This window comes from Bos javanicus, chromosome 20 (genome assembly GCF_032452875.1).
Source record: "Bos javanicus breed banteng chromosome 20, ARS-OSU_banteng_1.0, whole genome shotgun sequence".
Lineage (NCBI taxonomy): Eukaryota > Metazoa > Chordata > Mammalia > Artiodactyla > Bovidae > Bos > Bos javanicus.
The window spans coordinates 25,873,685-25,894,527 of NC_083887.1; the positions used below are offsets into that span (position 1 = coordinate 25,873,685).

General features: G+C 37.8%; 1 protein-coding gene across 2 annotated transcripts in view; it reads right to left on the bottom strand.

Annotated features, from left to right (window-relative positions):
• ITGA2 (integrin subunit alpha 2) overlaps positions 1 to 20,843 on the bottom strand; it is a 108,728-nt gene that overhangs the window by 29,603 nt on the left and 58,282 nt on the right. For both annotated transcript variants that reach the window (XM_061393551.1, XM_061393554.1), the window contains 10 exons: positions 20,470 to 20,618; positions 15,568 to 15,718; positions 15,122 to 15,287; positions 13,037 to 13,113; positions 10,032 to 10,170; positions 9,010 to 9,155; positions 7,412 to 7,555; positions 5,453 to 5,656; positions 4,225 to 4,361; positions 2,357 to 2,496 (listed from right to left, as the gene is read on the bottom strand). In XM_061393551.1, the coding sequence (XP_061249535.1) occupies positions 2,357 to 2,496; positions 4,225 to 4,361; positions 5,453 to 5,656; positions 7,412 to 7,555; positions 9,010 to 9,155; positions 10,032 to 10,170; positions 13,037 to 13,113; positions 15,122 to 15,287; positions 15,568 to 15,718; positions 20,470 to 20,618 (1,453 nt within the window). The remainder of the gene's footprint in view (positions 1 to 2,356; positions 2,497 to 4,224; positions 4,362 to 5,452; positions 5,657 to 7,411; positions 7,556 to 9,009; positions 9,156 to 10,031; positions 10,171 to 13,036; positions 13,114 to 15,121; positions 15,288 to 15,567; positions 15,719 to 20,469; positions 20,619 to 20,843) is intronic.

The window sequence follows — 20,843 nt, forward strand, 5'->3', positions numbered from 1 at the left end:
TACTTTAGCTACCTGAAGAAAATAGAGCTGACTTATTAGGGAAGACTTTGATGCTGGGAAAGATTGAAGGCAGGAGAAGGGGACAACAGAAGGCGAGATGGTTGGGTGGCATCATTAACTCAATGGACATGAGTTTGAGCAAGCTCCAGGAGTTGGTGAAGAACAGGGAAGCCTGGTGTGCTGCAGTCCATGGGGTCACAAACACTCAGACACAACTGTATGACTGAATAACAAGGAACTACAGGTTTCAGAAAATTAGAGCCAAAATATGATGGAGAGGATATATATGCATAACTGAGTCACTTTGCTGTACAACAGTAAGTAACATAACATTGCAATTCAACTACACTTCAATTTAAAAAAATCTGATGGAAAGGATGCGGACCCATGAAACAGAAGCAAATGAAAGAAGGTAATATTGGATTAAGTGCTAAGAATCAATGGCTGCATATCGAAGGAACTGAGATAATTGGAGCAGGAGAGATGGAGGTGAAATGCAGTGGTTAGAAAGACTTAAGGGACACGCAGGACCTCAGCCAGGCTGCCAAAGACAACTGGACCAATCCATTTGTAAGACTGCCCACAGTTTTCCTTACTCTCTCCTGCCAACAGGTCATGTTTCAGATTTTCCCTCACTTCACTGGATTATTTGTTGTTATTGTTCAGTGACTAAGTCATGCCCAACTCTTTGCAACCTCATGGACTGCAGCACACCAGGTTTCTCTATCCTTCACTATCTCCCTGAGATTGCTCAAACTCATGTCCATTGAGTTGGTTATGCCATCCAACCATCTCATCCTCTGTCATCCCTTTCTCCTCCTGCCTTCAATCCTTCCCAGCAGCAGGGTCTTTTCCAATGAGTCAGCTCTTTGCATCAGGTGGCCAAAGTATTGGGGCTTCAGCATCAGTGCTTCCAATGAGTATTCAGGGTTGATTTCCTTTAGGATTCACTGGTTTTATCTCCTTGCTGTCCAAGGGACTCTCAAAAGTCTTCTTTAGCACCACAGTTCAAAAGCATCAATTCTTTGGTGCTCAGGCTTCATTATGGTCCAACTCTCACATCCATATATGACTATTGGAAAAACCATAGCTTTGACTATATGGATCTTTGTTGGCAAAGTGACATGTCTGCTTTTTAATATGCTGTCTAGGTTGGTCATAGCTTTTCTTCCAAGGAGCAGGCATCTTTTAATTTCATGACTGTAGTCACCATCTGCAGTGATTTTGGAGCCCAAGAAAATAAAATCTGCCACTGTTTCCACTTTTTCCCCTTCTAATTGCCATGAAGTGATGGGGCCAGATGCCATGATCTTCATTGTTTAAATGTTGAGTTTCAAGCCAGCTTTTTCACTCTCTTCTTTCACCTTCGTTAAGAGGCTCTTTAGGTACCTCTTTGTTTTCTGCCATTAAAGTGGTATTATTTGCATATCTGAGGTGTTGATATTTCTCCTGGCAATCTTGATTCCAGCTTGTGATTCATTGAGCTTGGCCTTTCACATGATGTACTCTACATAGAAGTTAAATAAGCAGGGTGACAATATACAGCCTTGACATACTCCTTTCCCAATTTTGAACCAGTGAGTTGTTCCATGTAAGGTTCTAACTGTTACTTCTTGACCTGCGTACAGGTTTTGCAGGAAGCAAGTAAGGTGGTCTGGTATTCCCATCTCTTTAAGAATTTTCCACAGTTTGTTGTGATCCACACAGTCAAAGGCTTCAGTGTAGTCAATGAAGCAGAAGTAGATGCTTTTCTGGAATTCCCTTGCTTTCTCTATGATGCAATGGATGTTGGCAATTTGACCTCTAGTTCCTCTGCCTTTACATCTGAAGTTTTTGGCTCACATAATGGATTATTTAGAAAATATAAAACACTGGACACAAACTATACATTGTTTTATACTTTCTCTTTCATTATTTCATGCTTCTTAAATTTTCAAGAATAGAAATATTTGATCCTCATACTGAACACACTGTACCTATGTTATGGCATAGCCAACTCACAGTCGACTCATCTAATACGGACTCAGGTTCAGTGTAATTTGCACGTGCCCATGGTTTTCTGTTAGGAAGTTATGGGTAAGAGAAACTTAAAAAATAGACTGGAAGAGGCTATAATTATGTCACTGACTTCATGACTTTCTGCAGCAGAATGTGACCTTCTAAGGATGACAGAGGACAGTCTAAAACACCTTCCACACCTAATCAACCATTCTCAGGCACCTCAAATATGTGGCAATTCAAGGGTCTGCAAGACCCTTATTTCTTTTGGTTTCCATATCCCAAGCATAGTTTACATCAGAAGTGAAACTCTATAAGCAAATCTATCTCTCGTGTAGATTATTTCAGGTTTACTCACCCACTTGATTGTTTTGATTAGTAGGTCTAAACTTAGCACTGAAGCAGAGTTTAAGTTTTATCTCAGCATTTTTGTTGAGCAAAGTGATTTTTTTTGGTGTGAATGAAGCATCTACAGATACATCAGCAATGCTCTGTGACCTGAAAGACCAATGTTTAAAAAAAATTATTCTCAGGAAGCTACCCAGAAAAGCTAGTCTTAGCACCTTGTAGGAATGTGACCACAAAACAGCATTAACCTAGCTTAACAGACAGACGACAGTAAAGTTGCTCAGTTGTGTCCGACTCTTTGAGACCCCGTGGACTGTAGTCCTCCAGGCTCCTCTGTCCATGGGATTCTCCAGGCAAGAATACTGGAGTGGGTTGCCATTTCCTTCTCCAGGGGATCTTTCCGACCCAGGGATCGAACCCGGGTCTCCCACATTGCATTATAACCTAGCTTAACTGTCTCCTCAAAATATGGATTTGAGTCCTTGTGTCTTGACTTTTTAGATGAATCAAACCCACCTTCAAAGAAAAAAGTTTGGCCATCATGGGCTATCTTAAAAGGGAACGTCACAATATAGGAAGTATATGGCCTAGCATGTCTGAGGTCTACCACGGTGGCTACAGGGTGAAGTTCACTGAAAGGTATTTCTTACAAAATTGTTCCAAAGCAGCCACATAATTATGTCATCATACCTTGTATTTTAGAGTTATTCCAAATTGATTTTATTCAGTAAATATATTTTCTTTTTTTCAAAGCCTTAAATATTACATTTGAGTTTTATTTCTTCCACATGAAGATTTCATTAAAATAATGCACTAAGGCAGTGAGCCCCAACTTTTTTGGCAGCAGGAACTGGTTTCGTGGAAAGCAATTTTTTCACGGACTGCAGAGGGGAGGGAGATGGTTCACACCCGTGATGGAGCAGCAGATGAAGCCTCATCTGCTCACCTCCTGCTATGTGGCCCGGTTTCTAACTTGGACTGGTGGCTGGGGACCTCTGCACTAAGGAACTTCTCAGGTGGTCCAGTGGTTAAGGCTCTGTGCTTCCACTTCAAGGGGCACAGGTTCAACCTCTGGTGGAGAAGCTAACAACCTGCCTGTTGTGCACGGAGAGAAAAATGATGCACGGAAAACAATGCATTTCATCCTTTAAAAGCCTAAGTGAGATACTGTAAATAGTTTCATTGAAGTCAGTGTGATTTACTCACTACCTAATTTCTTTCTGTTCTTCACATACTTGGACATTTAAAACATATTTTTCAACAGACATGAATGGATAACTGAACTCTATTTTCTTAAGAGACTCCTGATAGAATGCTCAGTTTCTTTCTGGTTGCTTTCCTTCACCAGCCCAATATATTTATTTTTGCTCCTTGGCTCTTGAATCCCTTATTGTTCCCCCCTGCTCTTCAACTCCTCCTGAGGTCAATAAAAGGTCAGCTAAACTTAAATACTGGCTTCTTGTTTATGACTAATAATTGTAAAAGATACCTTTTAACCACAGGAGAAGTTGTACTTCACTTGTGTGGCCTTGGTATTCAGTATTTTTAGAGCATTCTCATGAGAATTCTTTTCTACAAGTTGAGGTAATAAAAAAATAATCAGAAATATCCTTAATACCATTTCAAGAGCTTTAGCTTTTCTATACACTTTTTCTCCTCATTTTATAGAGAAGAGAGACTTAGTTCTAATGTTAAGCAAGCATTTTTTTTCCCCACCAGGAAAAACATACTCCTTCCTCTATGCAAACTATGACATACAAATGTCTTCGACTGTTGTATAATGCCTGTGACATTCTCACAATACTAGCAAAGCAATCTGCTCTACTTAGCAGGCCATGTGTTTGTTAACTAGTTTGTGTCTGGCTCTCAATGACTCACCAGAGCTGAACGACCTGTCCAAAGGCCCCCACGGACACGTCGGTGATGGAATCCCCATTTAAATCTCCATAGCCATCCAGGGATCTCCCAAAGTATTGGAGGTGGCTACTAAAGGCTCTGTCGGACCCCAGGATTTTCTAAAAGAGCAAGTTTGAGATGAAATTATAGCTCGTGACAACTGAAACAGAAAAAAGGCAGCATCTACATTGCCCTGGTATATTCTTTCTATGGCCATTTCTCAGATTGTTTTATTCTCCACAGAACTCCATTGATTTTTCATAGCTCATCAGCCACATTTTCTTTTCTTTTTTTAATTAATTTTATTTTATTTTTAAACTTTACATAATTGTATTAGTTTTGCCAAATATCAAAATGAATCCGCCACAGGTATACATGTGTTCCCCATCCTGAACCCTCCTCCCTCCTCCCTCCCCATACCATCCCTCTGGGTCGTCCCAGTGCATCAGCCCCAAGCATCCAGTATCATGCATCGAACCTGGACTGGCGTCTCGTTTCATACATGATATTTTACATGTTTCAATGCCATTCTCCCAAATCTTCCCACCCTCTCCCTCTCCCACAGAGTCCATAAGACTGTTCTATACATCAGTGTCTCTTTTGCTGTCTCGTACACAGGGTTATTGTTACCATCTTTCTAAATTCCATATATATGCGTTAGTATACTGTATTGGTGTTTTTCCTTCTGGCTTACTTTTTGATCAAAGAAAACAGCCTGAATCTCTCACATAAAATAACAAGCCAGCACAAAGCAGTGAGAGATCAGTGAACTGGAGAAGGAACTGATGCAGGTTTGGGTCTTGACTCCTCTCCTAGCTCATTTCGTTCAGATCTTTACTCAAAAGCTGCTTCTGAGTGAGGCTTTCTTGGTCACTCACTCAAATATTTGATACCTCCTAGCCCTGAAAATTTATTCTCTAGTTTTTTAAAAAAATTCCTTATCATTTAGTACTTTCTGGAATATTTTTCTTATCTTCTTTCCCTCTGTCTCCTTCACAAGAATGAAAGACCCATACAAAGCACAGTTTTGACCGTCCTGTTCTTTACAGTATTCCCAGAGCCTAGACAGAGCTTGACGCACAGCAGATCTGATGAATAAGTGAATTAGGTTATAAAGTAAGAGGGATGGATTGGATGATCCACATGATACTCTCTACTCTAACACAATGATACTCACATGTACACATATCACCATAAAGCTATGGATTACCTGAGAATACCTCAAGCGAATCATGCCCTCATGACCATTGTAGATGTACACAGCTCCAGAGTTCTGATTTTCCAAAGGCGAACCAACAATCACGTCATTAAAGCCATCCATGTTGATGTCTGAAAGAGCTGCAATTGCTGAACCAAATCGAGCATTTTCAAGACCATTGGGGCCTTCCAGAAATTGGTGCCAATTCAAAATGCCCTTGCAAAGAGGGAAAAAGGGGACAATTAAAGCCAACCTTACATTAACAAATATATACTACTATATATTTATAGTGGTATAAATATAGATATAAATAGATAACCAAGGACCTACGGTATGGCACAAGGAATTATATTCAATAGTTTTTAGTTATCTAAAAAGGAAAAGAATCTGAAAAAAATCTATGTATCCATCTATCTACCTACCTATGTACAAATGAATCACTGTGCCATACTGAAACTAAGGTCATAGGCTATCTGCTCATAAACCAAGGTGAAAAGAAGCAATTCTTTTCTGTAGGCTGCCTGTACAACCTACATAAGAGTGTCCATTTCTTTGTCTTTTTTGCCCTTAATATTAGGATCTTCACTCATCTGTTTCCAAAATTTTTTGATTTAAAAAATTTCTGGTAAAAGTCTACTAATCTCTTTAATAAAATTAATGTAGAAACAAATAAAACACAATATCTTAATACAGTTCTTTACTTAAGAGCTATTGAACAACAGTGGCATAATTATAATGGTATAGGAAGTGAAAGATGAGATTGTTAATATTCCATTCTACAAAACACTGAATATTTCTGCCAAAGAAAAGACATTTTCCTGTAAAAGATACAATTGTGGGCTTTTTCTTTTTTTGCAGATTTTGAAGTCAAGAATGGAAATATTTCATGACTTCATAAGAAAGCAATGCTCTTCAACCATGAAACTGAGTCTGTTTTGATTCTTTCTCCTCTATAATAATCTTATGAAAATTAATTTATTACTGACTGAGTCTGGTAAAATACTAAAAGATCATTTCACCTTTAGCAATTAATAATATTCAGAATATCTGACTAGCAAGAAACATTTAAGAAGCTGCGGATTTATTAAATTTTCAAACTAGTAGATATGTTCTTCCCTTATTAAATACTTAATTACACTTTATAAGCTTTAAAATTGTTTTAATTTCTTCTGTTTAAGGGCTGTTATATTAATTTAAATAAGGTAGGACAAAATATCACAACAGTTAAATATAACATTTACTACATTAATATCAGCTTCTCTTTTTCCATCCTTTCCTTATCTAGCCATCTAATTTTCTATGTCAATCTGTGCCTTTAATTTTGGTTTTCTTTTCAGGTTTCACTAAGTTCACTATAATTATGTGCATGGATTTAGTCCAGTCTATAAGTTGGTAAAACTAGGCTTTTCCATGTTAGAGTATGCTCAGTTCTATGTGTAAGAACTGGAATTTCCAAGACTTGGATATATACCTAAATGTTACACCAAGCAGTGGAATTTTTTGACAAACTAATGTAGAAAGCACACAGGAATATATGGCTATTTCTAAAGTGCCCTGTACAATTTGTCCTTACCATTGTCAAATGTCAATAAAGTAGCTTTGCCCTGTTATTGTTATATCTTTATAGCAAAGAAGAATAATTGAATGAGATATTTGGGAAACACACAGATGTATATGCATGTGTGTGTATGTATTTCAAAAAACAACATGCATTTATAATAACTTTATTTGTAAAGAAAATATATATTCAAAGACCTCTTGTGGAAGATGGCAGGACACTATACCTTAAGTTCCAGGTTATGCTTTTCAATGTGATTTTTAAAACTATAACAATGGTGACATCCTCAAAATGAAATATAAACCATACTTTTATTTAATAATAAAGTCTTTAATCTGCAAAAATGCAGATTCACTTTCATTTATCAATACTAAAGCAAATGAAATGAAATCAGTTTAATAATTTTTTTTTACCTTTGTAATAGTAAACAGGTAGACTCTTCCTTCCTCTTTCTTTAGGTCATTCATGTACATTGGCGCACCTACCAAGAGCACATCTGTAATGGTGTCCTTATTCACATCGACTGCACACAGCACACTACCAAAATAGGAGCCAATCTGCAGGAATAAAGCATATCAACATTAGGGTTCTTCTACTCTTAGTATTACACTAAATTTTTATTTACTCAGTCAACAAACAAAAATTGAGCATCTGTTGCCTGTAAGGTGCTAGGAACATAAAGACATAACATCGCCCCTTCTCTCCGTTTGTGTCACAATCTAACACTTGCTTCTTAGCGCTCAGGGTACACAAAAGTCACCAAAAAAGCACCTGTAAAATACAGATTCCCAAGAGCCATTTCCAGAGACTCTGATGCAATGTCTATAGGCAATCAAGAAAACAGTATTTTAAGCAAGCACTCCAGGTATTTCTGATGCTGGTGGGTAAAAGACCACACTTAAGGAACACTTAGAAGCTTTATGAGGTGTTGTAGACAAAGGCAGGCAGGGAAGAGGGAGGTTGAACAAATAACAGGGCTTCTGTGATAAAACAAAAGAAAGTGAATGTGTTAGTCACTCAGTCGTGTCCAACCCCATGGACTGTAGCCCATCAGACATCTGTCCATGGGATTCTCCAGGCAAGAATACTGGAGTGGGTTGCCACTCCCTTCTCCAGGGGATTTTCCTGACCCAAGGATCAAACCCAGGTCTCCCGCTTTGCAGGAGGATTCTTTACCGTCTGAGCCACCAGGGAAGACCATAAACTTTAAAATACTAAAGAGGAGGAAAATGTATGACCACAGTGGACTTGTGGTCAAGGAAGTCAAAGACTCAGATCTTCTTCCTCCAGGAAAATCCATAGAGACAGTGAATCAGAGTTAATATTAGAGAAGGGAAATCTGTGGATAGTCAGTTTCTCTGATTTAAGGAAGAAAATTTGCTGTTGGTCGTTGGAGTACAGTGATGTGCATTTCAAATATGTGCTAAGCTCAGGAGTCAGAACTACTTAGCAAGAAAATAGGACTCTATGGCTTTTGTTCTCGTGGACTTGACTGGGAGGCATCACTGGTCCTCACGACCAAACTGCCACACATCAGAAGGAAGTGACAGAGAAAAGGGCTGCTTTACTTTTAGAAATGTCAAACTTGTTGACATTTAGAAATGTCAGAGCCACAGGACACCTGTGCAGGCCCAGATGTTGTAGCTCAGTCTGATGCTCCTTTGCTCCCTTTGTCTACTTGTTCCTTCTCCAGATCCTTGGTTCCTTGTTGGAGCTTGCCTACAAAGCAGTGGTTAGGTGTCTGTCATCACTGGACTTTAATGACAACTCAACCCCATGAAAGCTATGTAGCCTTAGAAAGGTAGTTAAACTCTCAGCAGCTAGTCAAAAGGGGATGGTAGATCTCAGTATTGTGAATATTTAAGGAATATTCAAGTAAACACAAATCACAGAGGCAGCTACAGGGTAGGCATTCAATAAACGTTAGTTTCCATTTCTACTAATTCCTCCCTTCCCACAAGCCTCGGTTGTCCATGAAATTAATTGCACCTGCTTAAACAACGGAATTTACCTGGTCACCTCTGTGAGACTGAATAACTGTGACATTGCCATTCTCATTAACACTGTAGAGCACTATCTGGCCAGTATAATTTGCTCGAGGAGCACCAGCAACAAAGTGGACACCGTTCCCAGTAGAAATTGAAGCCACAGAGTAACCTAGGAGAGAAGGGGTTACAGAGTAGGTGCTGTTGAATATCTTGGCCAGATAAGCCTGTGAAGCTAGCAGAGATGATCAGAGGGCCCTTTTGTTAGTGTGACACACAGCTGCTCGTGCTCCTGAGTATAACACGAAGGTCGCATCCTCCTGCTTTTTCTAAGGCGAATTGCTTGTGCCCTTTGGCCAGAAACTCTGCCCTGTGGAGGTGGAACACGTCCCCATAAAGCTGACCCTAGAGTCTGCATTGTCCTCATCAGCTCCTTATGAACTCAACAATATTTGAGAATGAATAACTAAATGAATTTAAAAGGTGGAAATTTGCACAGTGGGAAGAACATAGGCTTTGGAGTCAGTCTCTGGTTCAAAGTTTGGACTCACTACTTGTTAAGTTTTGTATCTTTGAGCAAGTAATTAACCTCTTTGGAAAGGAAAAATGAGGATAGTAGTACTCCCTTCAAAGGATAGTTGGAAGTATTTAAATATTATGTAGACAGACTAGCCAACTCAGGGACTGTCCCATAGGAGGTGCTCAAAATTGGTGACTACCTATTACACGAACAGACACACTGGAGACTCCAAATTGATGTAAGACTACCACTTACAGTATTGACTTTTAGGTACTATTTCTATTTTGGAGAAACACAGTCATGTCCCAGGATTAACAACTGCTGGAACAACCAGAAGAGATTAACGAGTCAAACATGCAGTGTTTCATTAAGTAGTTATGGGCTAAGGCCTGACTGGCAGAGGCAGCTGAAATATGTGTAATTAGATGACAGCTCAAGTGTTTTGCTGAACTGATCCTGAAATCCAACAAGAGACTAGTTTAAAGGAAGCAACTTAAATGTGCTGAGCCAAGTGCTGGTAGGTCTTACCTAAATATGAGCTGTGATTTCTGTCTTGCAGAATTTGTTCAAACGCTTGTTTAGAAAAGATCAAATGTCCATGAGGTGTCTTCTGCACCACAGTCCCACTCCAGTCGTAAGCTCCTACTGCACCCAGCATCAGAATATTCTACAATAATTGAAAAATGAGAAGCCTTAAAACAAATCACCTGTAAGGCATAAGAGTGTTGGGTGGGCAAAACATTGAAACAAATGGTCTAAATTTAAAGAAAAAAAAACTAAGATGAAGCAAAATAAGCAAAGTATACATGAATTGCTTAGAAAAGAGAGACAACAGGTCAAAAATGGAATCCCCTGTGCCAAGTCTACATCATCAAACTTACACCATACCCAACCTAACTGCAACTTCAACCTCTCCCAGGAAGGTCGTCTTAAACGGTCACTTTGCAATTCCCTGGTCAGCATAGTGAGGCAATCACCTGAGAGACCCCTTCCATTTTCTACAGCTCCTTAGAGCATCTTTCTGTTTGCTTAATGAAATGCTGCCCAATTCATGAATCATTGTGGTGGTTTAGTAGCTAAGTCATGTATGTCTCTTACAGCCCCATGGACTGTGGCCTGCCAGGCTCCTTTGTCCATGGGATTCTCCAAGCAAGAATACTGGAGTGGGTTGCCATTTCCTTCTCCAGGGGATCTTCCCAACCTAGGGATCAAACCTAGGTCTCCAACACTGCAAGCAGCTTCTTTACCGACTGAGTTACAAGAGAATCCCATGAATCATTGAATAAAGCCAATTAGATCTTCAGATTCACTCAGCTGAATTTTGGTTTTTCAACCAAAAACTTTGTATGTTGATATATATCCAAATTGTTTTGATACATTTTGTGCTGGAAAAGAAGCCTTCCCATGGGCTGTATTACTTTAGGCTTTGTTTAGTACAACACATTTTAAAGATAAATCTGTACCACAGTACAGGAGGGGCACATAGCCATCTCCCAATTTCCATGCAAAGGCGCACATCTGCAAATGCTGAACAGTTGTAAGCTTTAGAAAGGAGTCAGAAGGGAGCCTCTGGCCTAACGTGTTCCTAAGAAGAGCTGGGGCTATGAGACATGCTCAAGAAACAGGAAGTGATGCTGCCAGAGGAAGAGAGGTGGGCACTGTTCCCCCAGACCCATGTGGTAGCCCTCTTCTGACCTGACTTATCTTCAGCTTCCTTCCTCTTTCTTCTTTTTAACATTTTACTTTATGTATTTTTTGGCTGTGCTGGGTCTTCATTGCAGTGTGTGGTCCTCGCTAGTTGTGGTACACAAGCTTAGCTGCCCTGTGGCATGTGTGGTCTTAGTTCCTCATCAGGGATTGAACCCACATCCCTTGCATCGGAATGCGAATTCTTAACCACTGGACCACCAGAGAAGTCCCTTTCCTCTTTCTTCTTAACTCCTTCTCAAACATTCCTCTCTCTCCTATCCCATCTATTTGAGAATGGCACAGCTACAGAAAGCAATTGAAGATATGATATTTCATCTATGGGAAGAAAAACAGCCATTGGTCAGCACCAGTGAAAGAGGACAGGCCACTCGGCATTGGCTCAAAACCCAATCTGAATATTCAAAGCTATAAGTCATCGCAGGAAGCAGATGGTCAGGATGGGACTTATTTTTAAATTTTTTAAAAAATTAATCAACCAATTAACTAATTATTTTATTTTGGCTGTTAGGTCTAGTTGTGGCTAGATCTTTCGCTGCTGCACACAGACTCTCTAGTTGTGACACTCGGGCTCTCTGGATGTGGTGGGTGAGCTTAGCTGCTCCAGGGCAAGGGAGATCTTAGTTCCCTGATTAGGGACTGAACTCAAGTCCTCTGCATTGCAAAGAGTATTCTTAACCACTGGACCACCAGGGAAGTCCTTATTTACAAGTTTTTGATCTTAGAAAATATCAGAGATACAATTTTGGGGCTTTGCTGTTATTGTTTAAAATTTATTTTCTTGAAGTATAGTTGACTTACAACATCATATTAATTTCTGCTGTACAACAAAGTGATCTCATTATATAGACATTATTTTCCATATTCTTCTCCATTATGGTTTTCAAGGTATGATTTTGGAATGAAAAATATAAGCCATTAAAAAAATAGGGAAATAATGTGTCCATTCTGAAGATAAGAGACCATGAAATTATGTGAATGACTGTCATAAATCCTGGACTCTAAAATCTGGGTACAGGAAGGAGCTTCAGGAACTATACAAAATTTCAGGAAATTGTGTGAAAAAGTCTTTGTGTAGGTTCACTGACATTTTTTCTGAGGGAAAGACCCATAACTTTTAGGAGCATCTCTTAACGATTGATGATCCAGAGAATGTTAGCACCTTTTATTCTACCAAAAAAAAAAACCTGATCCTGGGCCTTTATTCAGCCAGTCAAATCCTGTTCCCTGAGTATTTCCCAGGGTCACCTGTCTCTTTGCCTCTTTTATTACTGTTGCACTCATATCCTGAGTAGGATTAGAATCCTAGACCTGTGAGATGGATGTCTCTGAGAAAGAATGGACTTCCCTGAGCTAAGATGTCCCATCTCACTCTTTCTCTAACTCCTTACTTTTTCAACTATTTTTCTGTCCCTGCTGTTAAAAAACAGATATTCAAATAACTCAGAATTCAACCATGACAGTGATGATAAGAGTTTGTGTTTTAAACAAACTTTTCCAGCAGTTGATTGATATAAAGAAAATTCCTACAGTAATAATACCTTGAGTTAATATACTGCCTGCCCCCTGGAGCACTCAAAGGCTTTCTTGTATATTACCATTTTTTTCCATTAAAAAAAATCCCTGTAAAATAGGGGAGGGAAGGCATTCTTAACCTCTGTTTTTTAGATGATAAACCAGCAGCACAAAGAAACTAAATGACCGTGACTAGGAGTGAGAACTGCTGATCACTAGATGGCTGTTTTTCCTATTTCAGGACAAGGCTACTGGGCCCAGAAGTGTCAAGGCAAATGGCAGCATGGTTGGAAGTTATCTGATATACACACATTTTGAGGAGAGTATTCCGCGCTGAATCCCACTTGCGACATTTCCATTTGGAAGTTGTCTCCTCCTTGAACTGTACCTGGGAAATAGCAGTTTCAAAAATTATATCACTGTTACCGATTTTAAATCAAATTTTCAAACACGTGTGCCTACACACACACACACACACACACACACACGGTTCTGATGTCCACTCAAAAATACAGAACTGGGAGGGAGGAACCTCTAGGGAAGTGTCCTAACAGATGCAGAAATCCACAATGCTTCCCAGGTAGTCTGAAGTTGGCACTAATCTTGATTGTGCATTCATGTATGTATTGGTATACTATGAAATTCCTGACATCAAGAAACACTCAACATAGAGGATGAGGTAAGATGAAAACTGACATGATTATCTTTTCTTTTTAAAAATGATTGTTACTTGCTAAAGACCTAACTGAATTTTTAGCTTTTAAATATTGGTACTAATAAATGCACATATATCTCAGATATATGTTGGAGGAGCCAGGCAATTGATCTGTGGTGAAGACTGTGTTGAGAGATATTTGGATTTGGCTTCAGGAACCAGGATTCAAGACTGAGGAGGACTTTTACCAATTTAGAGGTTTGGTCCAAGTTCTACATGTGTGCTTACCTCTGACACTAGCACATAAGACTCATTTAGAACTCTTTTTCCATACAGAGCAGCCAAAGTGGTCACCTTTCACTAATCTTCACAAAAAGAAAAGTCTGCAGACTGTCACATTAATGTAGTGAAGAATAAAAATGTTTGGATAGATGCTTCCAATGGATAATCAGGAGAAAAAGATTTGACTATAGGGATTAATACTTAATCTATCAGGAGATAAAGATTTGACTATAAGGATTAATACTTAATCTATGCAATCCCTTTGATCATAGCAAGTGCTCAATGAAATATTCACTTCATTGCTGAGAGTTATTTGGGTTAACCATCAGGAACTAGGATTTAGGTCACGTGGGACTTTTACCAACTGGGAATTGTTTTTTAGTCCTCCTTACAGTGAGGTCTTAAACATATGATATTTCTACAGTGACTAGACCTCCCAAGCCACAGAAGTAAATTATTATATATCTGGTAAATGTTTCCTCAAAATCTGAACTATTAAAAATCTTCACTGTATTTTTCTAACCTAAAAAGTACACATATTTACTGCAAACAAATTTTAAGAATTTCAGTGTAAATTATGGAAGCCGTATAAAAAGGTAAAACTATTTATGATTATAATAGACGGTACTACATTGCTGCTCCCAAAGGTTATACAATTTATAATCTTATCAATAGTGTATGAGCTTCTGTGCTTCCCCATAATCTCCCCAAGATTAAACATTACTAATCTTTGTTGTCTTTTAGGCACAAAGAAACATTGATTTAATTTAAATTTTAAAATAATTACTAAAATTGGGAATATTTTCTTTTGTTGATTGACCATTTGTATTTCATCTTTTATAAGCTATGTAGTCATCATTATTTATTTTCCTTATTGATGCTACTTATGAGTTCTCTTTGTATAAGGTATATGTGAAGTGAAAGTTGCTCAGTTGTGTCTGACTCTTTGTGACCCCACGGACTATATAGTCCATGGAATTCTCCAGGCCCGAATACTGGAGTAGTCTTTCCCTTCTCCAAGGGATCGAACCCAGGTCTCTCGTATTGCAGGTGGATTCTTTACCAGCTGAGCCACAAGGGAAGCCAATTAATTAAAAGAGTGTTTGGTAATAAAGAATTTTTTAAGGTTTTTAAGAACATGTTACTTTTTTTTTATTTTTTCAATTTTTATTGGAGTATAGTTGATTATAATGTCATGTTAGTTTCTGCTGTACAGCAAAGTGATTTAATTATACATATATGTACTCTTTTGTAGATTCTTTTCCAATATAGGCCATGACAGAGTACTGAGTAGAGTTCCCTGTGCTATACAGTAGGTCTTTATTATCTATTTTATGGACAGTAGTGTGGATATGTTAGTCCCAATCCCCCAATTATCCCTTCTGTTCCCCTTATATGCTGGTAAGTTTGTATCTTTGAAAAGTGTTTGAAAGAAAATTCTGAGAAGGAGTTCTTTTACCTTCAATGCTGAAAATTTGTTCTCCTATTGTCCCAGCCTTTTCTAGTAGATCTGCTTCATCAGAGACATTGAAAAAGTGTCTTTCTGTTGGAATACTGGCAATAGCTTTAATTTCCTTTATTAAATTTTTAGTATCCAGGGCGTTTCTGTTTAAGTACCCAAGAACCTTGAAAACAGAGGGAGAGAGGAGAGGGCCATCAGTGCTGTACTTTAATTTTCCTGTTAATATTTTCTAGACTATTTTTTAACACGATAGGCCTTTCACAGAAGTAAAATAAGCAACACTTCCATATCATTTTGGTTGGCATGACCGAAAATCAGCAAGATGCTGAGATAGAGTAAAAATATTCTTTTATATGAAGCTATGAACAGGCAATAAGAAAGTATAGTCTTAAAGGAATATTTCCCTATGAACTGAAAGACCAGTAAAAAGAAAAGCCACTTACTGCTATGCCAAACCTCAGTATATTGTCTTTGTTACATTGATCAATCACAGCTTTCAACTTTGAACCATCATGGGATTCACCATCAGTTACAACCACCATAACTTTGGTAGCACCTGGTCGTCCACCAGCAGCCGTTGAATAAGCGGTATCTCTGTGGCAGATAAAATAAAAACTCACTATCGATGGATAAAGTTAATACATGGACCTCTGGTTAGAAAAGTGACTATGAAACTGACTTCTTTGAATATAACCTATTGCGACTTAGAATTGCTCTATCAGTTCTGGTGACATTTTAACTATATTATATTTGTAGTTTGTAGTAGAGACACATACAAGAATGTAAATCTCACTTGGCATTAAAAATAGCTCCCATGGTTTTCATAGTGTGTGTGTATGTGTATTCACATCAGGAATCCTTAGAATTATCCTCTGCTAAGAAAATTAAACTCATCAACAGAGCAAAGATAATTCATTTTGTCATAAATTTTACTCATTGGATCTGCATTTTTCCAATAACAAATTGCTTTTTTAAAAGTAATAAATATATATGGTAAAAGAAATCTAAAGCATTTGGAAAGTTATAAAACAAAAAGTTTACATCAAGCCACTATTTCAAAGGTAATCACTATTATCAGTTTGTTTCCTTCTAGAAAATGTTGCATATAGAGAAATATATGCAAAATTTACTCCTTAAACTTTTATGTGGGGACATATTTTATATAGTGGTTTTTCATTTTGATGGAGAGCTTTCCATACCAGCACATATAGAACTCTCCTTGTGTTTAATTTGATTTCTAAATTTTCATTTAAAAAATACTCATTTTATATAATTTTAGAGGTAAATTTCCATTTACAGTTATTATAAAATATTGACTATATTCTCCTTGTTGTATTACATCCTTGAGCCTTATACCCAATAATTTGTGCCTCCCACTCCCCTACCTTTATATTGCATTCCCACCACCCCACTAGTAATCACTAGTTTAGAACTCTCCTTTTTTAATGGCTATGTAATATTTCATTGTTTTGAGGAACCATAGTTTATTTAACCAACTCCCCATTATTATGCATTTAGGCCATTTTTGGTTTTACAAATAATGCTATAATGAATGCCCTTGCGTATGTATCTTGGCATAATTTTTCAAATGCATCAGTAGTATAAAATCATGGCAATGAAAGTATTTGGACAAAGGATTTACACATTTCAAATTTTGATAAATATAGTACTAAATTGTTCTTTAAATTTCTTCCAATTTATACTGCTATCAGTGTACAAGAATGCAATTTTCTCCATCTCCTTTCCTTAACAATGAGGACTGTTAATACTTTTTAATCTGGGATACTCTTATAAGTGAAAAATAATATATTATTGTTGTTTTATTATGTACTTTTTAACTATGAAGAATGACGAGTATTTTTATGTTTATTAGCCATTTATATTTCTTTTTTCATGAACTCTTGATATTTCTTTACATTTGCTAATTTTTGTTTTTCATCATTTTCCTGATTAGTAAAATTTCTGTTAATAAAGAAAATTATCCTTTGTCATATATGCTGTAAATAATTTTTTCAGTTCATTAATCATTTTTAAAATTTTAGTGATGTTGATATTGTGCAGAAATTTTATATTTTTGTATAATCAAATCCATTACTTTTTGTGTCTGTCTTTTATATTTGACATGTCATTTTAAAAGGGTCTTATCTCTAAGACTTTTATTTTTCATCAGCCAAGTTTTCTCATAGTCCTTTAGTTGTTTCATTTTCTTAGATTTAAACTGAAATTTGTTTTGATTCAACAAGCAGGGATTCAGCTTTTGGTTAGCCAGGTGTCCAACAACGTTTTCCCTGTCTATTGAATTCTCTTGTTACACATTCTTTCTGGTGTCATCATATAGGTTTACCACTGCCACTTACATGATGACAATTTAAAATCTATATTTTCTTCCATTCAGCCCTCCCATCTTCAAGTTTGTGTATTCAATGCATTGAATATTTTCACCTGAAAGTGTACAGAGTTCTTTAATTCAACATGTTTAAAACTGAGAATATAATTTTATTTCCTAAAGCTTTTCTGTGTTCTATATAGCAGAATATAGAAATATTGAAAAATAGTTCATATTTCTCAACCAAATTTGAATTCTTATACTCACATCAAATAATTTTTTAAGTGAATTATACTCTTTATGACATACAGTAGAGCTCATGTCTGACTATAAATTTGCTGAGAGTAGAAACTATGCCTCATTTAGTCTTGATGACCTGTGTGTGTGTTAAGTTGCTTTGGCCAAGTCTGACTCTTTGCAACCCTATGGAATGCAGCCTGTCCATGGGGATCCTCTGTCCACGGGATTCTCTAGGCAAGAATACTGGAGTGGGTTGCCATTCCCTTCTCCAGAGGATCTTTCCGACCCAAGGATTGAACCCAGGTCTCTTATATCTCCTGCATGGGCAGGTGGGTTCTTTACTACTAGCGTCACCTGGGAAACCCATGATTATCTGTAGGGCTTGGAACAGTAAACTGTAACTTTAGGCACCAAATCAAATAAGATCAACAGAAAATGGAAACATTCACTGAAGGAGTATCAGAATTCTATTTGATGTTGTAAAGAAACAGATCAAGAAAGAGAAAGAAGAAGAAAGAGAAAAAGAATTCGATGTAATTAAATTCTGGAATGAATGAGTAAAAAGGTGGTTCTCCTCACAATGGAAAGACTCCTGTTAGCTTGGAAAATAATGATGAGAGAGGGATGACAGGGAGAAAAACAAAGTTTTGAAAAGATCATAAGAGCCATATGAGTCCCATTTTCTCAGAAAGTGCCTATTCTCCCTGAGAAGAAAGCTTGCCAGGCCTCTAGGCTCTTTCCAGGGAAAAATGTCACACCCACATTCCCTTCTAAAAATAAAGGCTCTTTACTGTTTCTAACTCCTAGGAGGCCATTTTTCTACGTCATCTTAGTCCTCCCCTCAGCCTGCTTTACTGAACGAGGAAGGGTACTTTGCATAATAGCTATTGGCCAGCAGCCGATGAGAAAGCTTGGCTCCAAAGCAAAACTCAATAGGGACATAACTTAACCAAACCAATCATATCTTCTCTTGTAGGGCATCTACTCTTGAGACATATAGGGAGAGTCAGCAGTTGACAGAACCAGCAACTAGAACACAGAATATACTGAAAAAAGAAAGGACAGATATTATAGGAAATGCAGAAATAGAAAAGGACAGGATGTGGTGACTGGCCAGATTATGTGACCTAAAGAGGAGTAGAAAGAATAAAATAAATCATTAAGTTTACACTCTGAATAACAAGGAGGAAAGGTGGACAATGAATCAAATGGCAGAGTCACGAGGAGGGGAAGGGAAAAGCACAGGGCCAGTTTAGGAAGCACTCAGTTTGACAAGTGAGCCAACACTCCAAATAAAGATACTCGGCATCAGCTGGACACCAGTGTGAATTCTGAGAGAGGTCAGGGCTGATGACATAGCCGTAGGGTAAGCCAGGCAGGGCTGATGGCTCATGTAACCATGAGAGTGGATACAACACCTAAGAAAAAAAGAGCTATGAAAGAAGGACTCTGTTTAGTGAAGAAAAACTAGGAAAAGGAGCCAATGAAGAGGCAAACTTGTTGACAAAAGTTGGCAGGTTTTCAAGAAGTGTGTGGTGTCAAGGCATCTGGGGTTGAAATAGCACCGCATGCTCATTATTGTCAAATGATAAGGGAAGCTAAAGAGGATGAGGCTTGAGGCAAAACCACATTTACCTGGTGGCAGAGCCATATGTTTCAGGGATATGAAGAAAGGAACATAGATACTTCTTTTAAGGAATTATGGCAGTGGAAGGAAGGCACAACCAGATGGAAAAGGGCAAAAAGTAGGTTTAAAGGAAGATGAGCATACTGTTCTCATTTATAATTTTTAAACAATATGAGAATGTTTAGCACTTTTTTGGTAAAGGTATCTGATCAAATCAGAGTGAAGACGAAGGTCAGCAGTGCTAAGAAAATAGAGACACTGAGCTAAGAATTAAGAGAGTGTTATATAGTTATGAAATTGCCCCAGATAGTAGTAAGCAGAATGAGTCCTTCAATTCAGACTCCTATGTCATTAACACTTAAGATTCTATGGCTATTCTTAATTTGGCTGAAGTATCCCACTAGCTCAAGTTGTTTGTGGTCTTAATAAATAGTAACAAATAATTGCATTGATAAATAGTAACAAATAATTGCAGATTGCTCCGTGTCCAACTTAACCCAAGGTCTTTTAACTTCATTTTATTTACTTCATATAAAATATTAAAAAATCTTATAAAAGTCACAGAAATCAAAGATTTAAAAATTTTATTCCCTTATGCCTTCTTAAAGTGTTCAAGTAAAAGAATGTTCAGACTTGTCTACTCTACTAGTTCTGAGGAGAAGGGCAGGAAGAGAAGGGCACGACAGAGAATGAGATGGCTGGATGGCATCACAGACTCAATGGACATGAGTTTGAGTGAACTCCAGGAGTTGGTGATGGACAGGGAGGCCTGGAGCGCTGTGATTCATGGGGTCGCAAAGAGTCAGATGCGACTGAGCGACTGAACTGAACTGAACTGACCACATATTTAGGTTTCCCACGTGGTGCAGTAGTAAAGAATCCACCTGCCAATGCAGGAAATGCAAGAGATGCGGGTTCAATCCCTGTGCTGGGAAGACACACTGGAGGAGGAAATGGCAACCCACTCCAGTATTCTTGCCTGGAGAATCCCATGGACAGAGGAGCCTGGTAGGCTACAGTCCACAAGGTTGCAAAGAGTTGGACACGACTGAGCAACTGAGCATGCATGCACCATATATTTTTCTTTGTCTTTTCTTACTTATGAGCACTTCTATTTTATCAACATATTGACCTATTAGCATCATAACTTACCTTGCATACTGAATTGCTTTGAAGGTATTTGTAAGGTCTCCACCATATTGGAATGTCTGCGATGTTGCTTTAATCATTTCATCTTTGGATTTAAAAGTATTCAGGTTAAACACAACTCTTGGATTATTGGCATATTGAATTAACCCCATCTTTAAGAGAAAAGAAGTTTATTATAGGCTTGTCATTGTTATAAATCATTCCTATGTAACCAATATAATAAAAATCAGAAGTGCATTTATATATGGGCTGATAGCTTAAGGGAATCATTTCCAAAATTTTTCTTAAGAATAGTTATTTTTCTTCCAATAGGATAACTTCCCTGTCAGAGGCCATCAGTGTACAGCAGTGGGACTTATTGACAAGCATGATAATGT